Here is a 9,734-nt window from a genome sequence, read left to right on the forward strand (position 1 = left end):
TGTTGATAATAGGCTATCACTAATAATAAATAGTCTATACCGATCTCCACTATTGACTTCTTATGGGCTTAATACTACTGGTGTTGGGCCATTGATACAAATTTTGTAATGCCTGGATTCATGTAATACATAGTCCATTTCATTTTTAGATATTTTATAAAATGTATGTTACCAAAGTTTTCAATTCATTGCTTAGGTAAAGAATTAAATTGAATGAATTATATATATATACATTATAAGACTTTTATTTTATTATTCTCATTCAAACGTTTTGTTGGAATTTGTAGAAATTATTTATTTATATAAACTAAAAATAGTATGTAAACTTTCATAATCAAGTATACCTAAAACTGAATTTAGTCTCTATTGAATTTTTAATTAGAATTTAAGTTATCTCCTTTTATAAATAATAATATATTATTATTATTATTATTGTTATTAATATCATAAAATAATAATAAAAACATTAAATATATAAAACTACGAGTCGAAGTTTATAATTATGTTAAATATTTTGATGTAAAAATTTTATTATTCATAATAATCTTATCTGATTCAAGTGAGATATTTTTTTATGAATGATGAAATGATACTTTTTAAAAAAGTATAAAATAAAAAACTTGTATTCACTTGTAATGTGTTTGGATGAATTAATTTAATTGAATAGTTTATATTTTAATTAAATTAAAATATTCTACTATTAAATAAGTTTTTTGGATAAATTATTTAAAAAGAAATTAAAATTTTGTCATTTTTTTAAAAGAATTTTAATTAACTAAATTAAAGAGTAGAATATGATTTTTCACTAATCAAAACTAACTTGGCTAAGGTGACCCTACCAACAAAGGATAAAGTTTGGTCCTTCCTACTACTCAACCGCTAATTAGTCTAGGACAAATCAATTGATACATATGTTTACAAACTCTCTTGTGGTGAAGGAACCTAGAAATTTTCCTAGGCCCTGTATGCTTTGGAAACTAGATGCTTTTGATACTTGCCTTTTTACATGTATAATTTTAAAAACAGAACCGGTCAACAAATCGAGTAGAGTACTAGATTAGTGGGTCAAAGATTGAATCGGTCTAGGGCTTCGGGGCCGTTCCGTAGGGAGACGTCGTCGCCGAGCGGGGACAAGTCTAGCGAGGAAATGGGTACTTCCGAAGAGACCTCAACCAGTGGGAGTGAAGAGGCACCGATCCGAGTCAAGCGTATTTCCAATCGGCAAAAGTATGAACCTTCCGAGGTACCTGGGTACGATTGGGTCAATGGAGAAGTGACTTCCTACTATTCTCGCTATCGAGATACCACCATGATAACCAACTTATTAGGGTACACCAAGTGTTTGTATTTCAACTCTGGCGAGAATCCGTATCCGATTGGCGTGCGCGCTTGCCGAAACAACGCATTTCCCGATCCGGACGTGGTGTGCTTGGATAACCAAACCGATAGGATGGCCTCGTTCTACATTTATGATTGCCTTTTGCGAGATCTTAAGGTGAGACTACCATTTGATGAGTTCACTATGGGAGTGCTTAAGGTCTTAAACGTTGCGCCGACCCAACTACACCCGAACAACTGGGCCCAACTTCAAGGTTTCAAGCATCTATGCCTATGTGTGAACATTAGGCCTTCACCCCTACTTTTTCTTTCTTTCTATTTGTCCCGCCCTTCAGATTTGGCCAAATGGGTGTCTCTTAGCCGAGTAGGGTCTCGGCAATTATTGGATAGCTTTACGTCGTCATACAAGAATTTTAAAGCGGGATTTTTCCGAGTGACCATTCGTCCGAACGGGAGGCGTTTCTTCTTTGGGGTCGACGATAAGAGCTTTTTTCCGTTGTACTGGACCTGTGCCCCTCGACCGTATGATGTAGTGCCGGATGAGATGCTCACAGCTGAAGAGCAAAGGGATTTGCAATTTTTACTCCAACTTCCTAGGCGCTTGCCGACTAAGTCTTTAATAAACGTAGTTGAGTCTCCCCGATGGGAGAATGATTTGATAGGTATGTAACTTTCCTATTTCGGCCTTTAAGTAAATTCCTATTGATGTTTACTTGGTTATTGGTGCAGGAATCATGGTGTCAAGTGGTGCCGATGAGTTCAACATCCGCAATCTTTTGGCTGGCCGAATGCAACAGGCTAGGGCTTCGGGGGTTGTGGGCAGTTCGGCGCTTGCCCAAACGCCTCGTCCAGAGCAAGATGACCGAACTCCGCCTACCCCGGAACGAAAACGCCTAAAGGTGAGGAAGGGGAAGGAGGTTATTCAGGAGGGGCCGAAGCGAAAAAGTAATGAGGAGAGGCCGGAAAAGACCAAGAAATCCAAGCACTCAGTGTCCTCTCCGGGCGGGACAATTATTTGTGTGCCCCTCATGCTAATGTCCAGGGCCTTTCTGAGTGAAGAAGTCACTGCCGAGTCACTGGTTCGACCAAACGCAGTCTCGGATCATGGCCGCGAGTTCCTAGGCCAGTTGGATACCATGGCCAAATGGAAATATTTTTGTGAGGTACAGTCTCGGTCGCTAGCACTCGTGCATCACCTCGCAATGGAGCCAATCGGCGAGTTGATTCAACTGAGAAAAAGGGTTGAGGATGCCGATAAGGCCACAGCCAAGGCCATGGCGGCTGCCGAGGAGGCATCAGCGAAAAGTCGCCAACTTGCAGCCGAGCTTGACGTGCAGCGGCGCAACAATGATACTCTTCGGTTGGACATGCAAAAAGCCGCGAACGAAGAAAAGCGCCGAATGGAGGAAGCTAATGCGGAACTGGAGCGGGTGAAAGAGCAAGCCAAGGAGCGTATCGTGGCCCAACATGAAGCTGGGTTTCGCCATGCTCTTTGGCAAGCACAACACTTCGGTCGCTTTAGGGAAGGTTTTGAATTTGATATGTCGAAAGATTTCTACCAAGGGTCTTTTATGTCTTTTCAGGATATGCCCGAGGGGGCTGTCCCCAACAGCGACGCGCCGAATGATGACCTCGAAGATGAGGCGATTCCAGATGCTTCGGATGGTGAGGCTGAAACCCAACAGGAAGAGCCGAACCAAGATCAAGACGGCGGGCCCGAGGTACAAGATGACCCGGGCAACAACACCGAAGAGTAATCATGTTGGGGACTTAGGTTTTTGTATGGTAGGCCGATAGAGCCGTTTTAATTTGATTGCAATTTTCTTTTGCTTGTAATGATGGCCAATAGAGCCTTTTGACGTTCATTAAATGACAAGTGCTTGTTTTTGAAGAAACTTGGAATTGGACTATGTATGACGTGCACTTTTATTTTGATTGTTTTTTTTGGAACCTAACCGGTTGTATTCTTTCGGAAGTAGTTATCCTGCGACCAAACCGAATGAGTTCATTCGGACTCGATTTTGATTTTTGATCAAAACCGAACGGGTTCGTTCGGCTTTGATTGCCTTTGGATCAAAACCGGATGGGTTCCTTCGGATTTGACTTCTTGATTCAAAACCGAACGAGTTCGTTCGGGTTTGAATGCTTTTTGATCAAAACCGAACGGGTTCGTTCGGATTTGATTGCTTTTTGATCAAAACCGAACGGGGTCGTTCATATTTGATTGCTTTTTGATCAAAACCGAACGGGGTCGTTCGGATTTGATTGCTTTTTGATCAAAATCGAACGGGTTCGTTCGGATTTGATTGCTTTTTGATCAAAACCGAACGGGTTCGTTCGGATTTGATTGCTTTTGGATCAAAACCGAACGGGTTCGTTCGGATTTGATTGTTTTTTGATCAAAACCGAACGGGTTCGTTTGGATTTGATTGCTTTTTGATCAAAACTGAACGGGGTCGTTCGGATTTGATTGCTTTTTGATCAAAACCGAACGGGTTCGTTCGGATTTGATTGCTTTTTTATCAAAACCGAACGGGTTCGTTCGGATTTGATTGCTTTTTGATCAAAACCGAACGAGTTCGTTCGAATTTGATTGCTTTTGGATCAAAACCGAATGGGTTCATTCGGATTTGATTGCTTTTGATGATGTGTAACAATTGGTAGTTGATATATCTGCATCTTGTGTTAATGCTGAAGGTGCATTCGGGAGGGTAGTCTTTTAAGTGAATTCCGAAGGGGCATCGTTGGTCGAGTGGGGGCACTCGGGAGGGAAGCCTTTTTTGTTGATAGCCGAAGGCGCATCCTTGGCCGAGTGAGGTCACTCGGGAGGGAAGCCTTTTTTGTGATAGATGAAGGCGCATCCTTGGCCGAATGGGGTCACTCGGGAGGGAAGCCTTTTTTGTTGATAGTCGAAGGCGCATCCTTGGCCGAGTGAGGTCACTCGGGAGGGAAGCCTTTTTTGTTGATAGCCGAAGGCGCATCCTTGGCCGAGTGGGGTCACTCGGGAGGGAAGCCTTTTTTGTGATAGTCGAAGGCGCATCCTTGGTCGAGTGAGGTCACTCGGGAGGGAAGCCTTTTTTGTTGATAGCCGAAGGCGCATCCTTGGCCGAGTGGGGTCACTCGGGAGGGAAGTCTTTTTTGTGACAATTGATTTAAGACGAGTAATGAGTAAAATTGCATTTCATTAATGGGTGCCTCATTAAAAATCTTATCGGCCAAAACCCCTTTTCACTTTTTTATAAGGGGAAAAAGACCGATCGAGGAAAAGAGTGTACCATGCATATACATTGATGATAAATTCCTTTGTTTACAAGCATGTCTTAGCTAAAATACATCTTCAAATGAGTTGCGTTCCAGGTGCGAGGAATGATTTTTCCCGAGAGCTCTTCTAGTTTATATGCTCCATTATGAAGGTTATGTCGGATCCGGAATGGGCCATCCTAATTGGCCGCCAGCTTGCCTTCCCGAGGGTTGCGTCTTGCCAATACTTGTACCCGCCACACAAGGTCTCCTTCCTGAAACTCCCTCTTCGCGAGTGCCGAGTTGAATCGCTTAGCCATTCGCTGCTTGCAAGCTTCGGACATGATCTGTGCTTTGGTACGAATTTCCTCGACCATGTCTGTTTCGGCTCAGAGGGATGCCTCATTGCAGTTCTCCTCGAAGTATTGTCGCCGAAAAGATGGTTCCCCAACTTCAACGGGGATCATGGCATCAGTACCATATGTTAACCGAAAGGGGGTCTCCTTTGTAGTGGACTGAGGAGTGCACCGATAGGCCCATAGGACCTCCGTCAGTTCTTCGGCCCAAGCTCCTTTGGCGTCTCCCAACCGTTTCTTTAGCTCATTGAGAATCACCTTATTAGCTGCTTTGGCTTGCCCGTTGGATTGCGGATGCTCTACGGATGTAAACCTATGCTTGATGCCGAGATCTTGAATAAACCGATTGAGTTTTTGATCGGTGAATTGCAAACCATTATCAGTGATGAGGGCATGTGGAATGCCGAAGCAAGTAATAATATTCTTCTATAAGAATTTCTGGACATTAGCAGCTGTGATACTGGCGAGTGGCTCGGCCTCGACCCATTTTGTGAAGTAGTCAACAGCTACTAATAAAAACTTGCATTGGCCCTTGGCAATTGGGAAAGGTCCGAGGATATCCATGCCCCACATTGCAAATGGCCAGGGTGAACTAATACCATGAAGCTCTTCAGCTGAAGCATGAATGAGATTACCGTGCCGTTGGCATGACACGCAACGCTTGACGAACTTTACACAATCATCCTTGAGGGTTGGCCAATAATACCCCGCTCGAAGCACCTTGGTGGCTAGGGTTCGTCCACCCGAGTGAAAACCGCATATTCCTTCATGAATCTCTCTCAAGACATAGCCAGCCTGCTCCGCACCAATACATTTCAACAATGGGACCGAAAATCCTCTGCGGTATAACTCTCCTCCAACAATTGTATACCTAGCAGCTTGTGCTAAGAGCTTTTTGGCAGCAGATGGGTCGGATGGTACTTTGCCATGCTCAAGGTGATCTGTTATATCAGTGATCCATGTTCGAGTGGGCTCCTCAATTGTCATGCATTCGGTAGTTACCACACTCGGAGTTGCTAGGTCTAGGTGAAGTGTGGTTCGTAACTGTCCCGATTTCTGAGTACTGCTTGCTAATCGAGCTAACTGATCAGCCCTCTCGTTGTGTTCTCTCGACGTATGCTTCACTTGGACTTCATCAAAAGTACTGCGCATCCTCTGAAACAAATGATAGTACTTCAATAAGTTTGAATCTTTCACCTGGAAGTTGTCGTTTACCTGTTCTGCTACAACTTTCGAGTCGGTCCAACATACCAATCGCCTGACTCCGATCTCTTGTGCAAGTCTTAAACCTGCCAACAGTGCTTCATACTCGGCTTGATTGTTCGAAGCTTTAAACGCAAACCGTAGTGATTGTTCAAGATTCAGTCTTGTTGGTCCTTCAAGGATTATATCGGCTCCACTACCTTGACTGTTTGAGGAACTGTCCACATGCTTGTCCACAAATCACTAACAAAGTGACCTCTCGGCTGCAATTCATTAACAAAATCTGCCAAGAATTGAGACTTGACTGGACCCCTTACTTCAAAACTGATGTCAAATTCTGACAACTCAATAGACCAAGCCATCATCCGTCCTGCTAATTCTGGTTTGCGCAAAACTTTGGCAATCGGGCAATCAGTTAGGACTACGACACGATGACTTTGAAAATACTGACTTAGACGTCGAGCAGCGTTCACGAGTCCTAATGCCACCTTTTCCAGGAGTTGATACCTCGTCTCGGCTTCCTGTAACATACGACTGATGAAGTAAATGAGTTGTTGCCCCCATACTTCTTGAATCAGAACGGCGCTGATTGCTTCATTTGAGACGCACAAATAAACTATCATATCCACTTGAGGATGAGGTTTTGAAAGGACGGGGGGAGAGCCTAGACGTTCCTTCAACATCCGAAACGCTTCTTCACATTCAATAGACCATTCAAACTTTTTCACTTTCCTTAACAATCCAACAATAGGTTTTGCTATCTCCACCAAACATGGGGGGAACCGTGACAAAGCTGTGAGCCGTCCTGCAAGCTTTTGAACTTCTTTGAGGTTCCGAGGGCTGACCATGTTGATGACTGCCATGCACTTATCGGGATTGGCTTCAATGCCTCTTGCCGATAGCATAAAGCCGAGGAACTTTCCCCCTGACACTCCAAACACACACTTTTCTAGGTTAAGCCTCATGTCATATTTACGCAATTGTTGGAACACTTCCGAAAGATCAATTACGTGTTGTTCAAGGTCTCTGGATTTGACGACCATATCATCAACATACACCTCCATATTCCTACCGAGTTGGTGTCGAAAAACTTTATTCATCAATCTTTGATAAGTTGTGATAGAAAAGAATGGCACAATCCAAGAGGGGGGGTGAATTGGATTTAATGACCCTTTAAAAATTTATCAGAGTTTTTGGATCTTAATTTCAATCAAAACTTTTCTATGACAGAATTTTCAAATAAAGCCCTCCTAAAGACTTGTTATGATGATATGAATGCAATGTGCTCACTTGATTCAACACAGTAAGGTTTAGCAATAATATTCAATTACAGATTCAAACCATCAAGATTCACATGCACTTATTAATCAAGTTTTATCTTCTTTAAAGTTCCACCAATGAATTACACAATATAAGAGATAGGGTAGAAGAAGATTGCACAAGTCTTTTATACTGGTTCAGCCACTCCACATGTGACCTACATCCAGTCCTTAATCACCACCTGATTAAGATTTTTCCACTATCTTTAAGCAAGAAGGTTTACAAGCAAACACACATGCATATACTTCACTACTAAAAGATAACCACTTTCTTGACCCCAAGAAAGCAACCCTTGTAGATCCCACTACAAGAAACTTCACCACTTGAGAACCCCTTCTCAAGATTTTCCACAAAGATTCACAAAGAATTAAAATGGAACGAATTCACCTGGAATTCTTGAACAAATCTTTGTCTTCCTCTTTCAAGAGTGTGATGATGATGATGATTTCCTCACAAGCTTTTCACAAACGTTTTTCTCTTGGATTTCACAAAGAAAACTCTCCAAGATGTCACACAGACTCTCTAAAACGTTTTCACAAGTTGATTATCAGTTCTTACTTAATTGTCTTAAGTTTCAAAAGAGTTCAAGTCTATTTATAAAAGTTCAAACCCAGATAATCGATTATTTTAAAGAATAATCGATTATTTTGTTCTTCAAATTTCTGGAAATCAACCAAGAACAATTTAATCGATTATTTAGCTGGATAATCGATTATTCCAGAGAGTTGTTTCTGAAATAATCGATTATTTTGGCAAATAATCGATTATTACAGCAAGACATGTCACTTAGCCCATTTGCTGAAATAATCGATTATATTTAACAATAATCGATTATTTTGAGTTAGTTCTTAAAATTTCATTTTAAGCCTCAAAATAACTCTCCAATGTTTTTAACTCATCATCATCTACTCCCTACTTAATCCTAGACAAGATTTGCTCAATGCACAAAGCACACACAATTACAAAAATTCATTTCCTAAGTTCTATTACATAGTTCCAGTTCATAGCATTCTCTTTGACTCTTCTTTAACTTTATTTTTGTGCTCTCCAAGTTGTTGCATGTTGTGATCATCAAAACTCTTTAAGCTTCAAGCTCTCCTAAGCTCAACAAGTTGCACCTGCGTTTTTCAACCCGAAGGACATTACTTGGTAGCAATAATTGGCCGAGTCAGTTATGAAGGTTGTTTTTTCTTCATCACGGGGATGCATGGGGATTTGATTATACCCCGAATAAGCATCGAAAAAGGTCAAGACTCCGTGACCGGAGGCACCGTCAACTAGCCGATCTATGTTCGGGAGTGGATAAGCGTCCTTAGGGCAGGCTTTATTGAGATTAGTGTAATCAATACACATTCTCCATTTTTCGTTCGGCTTTTTCACCATTACCACATTTGCTAACCAAGTGGTGTAGTGAACTTCCCGAATGAACCCGGCTTCAAGCAACTTGGCTACCTCTGTTTCCACTGCAAGCTTCCGTTCCATTCTCATTTTTCTTTTACGTTGGGATACCGGTCTTGCTTCGGCACAAATTGATAATTTATGACACATGACCTTGGGGTCAATGCCTGGCATGTCAGAAGGTGTCCATGCAAAAAGATCCTTGTTTTTTATTATCACCTGGCTCAGGATGGAACGATCTGCTTCAGATATATCAGCACCAATATATGTAACCTGAGTTGGGTGTAATCCGATTTGCAACTGCCTTTTTGATTCAACTGGTTCTACACGCTCCTCGTTGTTCATTCTCGGGTCAAGATCCCAAATCGACTCCTCAACCCCTGCCGAATGGTTAACCGCATGAATCCTCTTGGATTTCAAATTCCTCTCTTCGATCGTCGCAACTCGTAAAATGGCATAGTAGCACTCTCGGGCAGCCTTCTGATCGGCGTGTATTGTGATGATCTTCCCCTTGTCAGACGGAAACTTCATCGCTAGGTGCGGTGTTGAGACAATTTCCCCTAACATGTTCAAGGATGGCCGACCGAGGAGGATGTTATAGGAGGTGTTAGCATTAACCACGATATATTTTATCTGAATTTCCCTACTTTCCTGTTCGTCAAAACAAAAGCGAGTGAAAAGTTTAATATACCCTTTGGTGCTTACCCTCTCACCTGCGAAACCGACCAATGGATCATCATAAGGGATCAACTCTTTTTCCGAAATGCCCAGCTGCTTGAAGGTATTCCAATATAGGATATCCGTCGAACTGCCCTGGTCAATCAGTGTTTTCTTGACGATGCAATTGTGAATTTTTACACTGATGACCATTGGATCGTC

At 42.1% G+C, this 9,734-nt stretch overlaps 1 protein-coding gene across 1 annotated transcript; it reads right to left on the reverse strand.

Annotated features, from left to right (window-relative positions):
• Window positions 1-5,360: 5,360 nt before the first annotated feature.
• Window positions 5,361-7,201, reverse strand: LOC109804662 (uncharacterized). Its single transcript, XM_083069767.1, has 3 exons — window positions 6,394-7,201; window positions 6,186-6,262; window positions 5,361-6,089 (listed from the first exon to the last, which is right to left on the reverse strand). The coding sequence occupies exons 1-3, from the start codon at window positions 7,199-7,201 to the stop codon at window positions 5,361-5,363; spliced, it is 1,614 nt and encodes a 537-aa protein (XP_082925893.1).
• Window positions 7,202-9,734: the final 2,533 nt, after the last annotated feature.

Source organism: Cajanus cajan, chromosome 2 (genome assembly GCF_000230855.2).
Source record: "Cajanus cajan strain Asha chromosome 2, NIPB_CcT2T_4, whole genome shotgun sequence".
In the NCBI taxonomy this organism is placed as follows: Eukaryota; Viridiplantae; Streptophyta; class Magnoliopsida; order Fabales; family Fabaceae; genus Cajanus; species Cajanus cajan.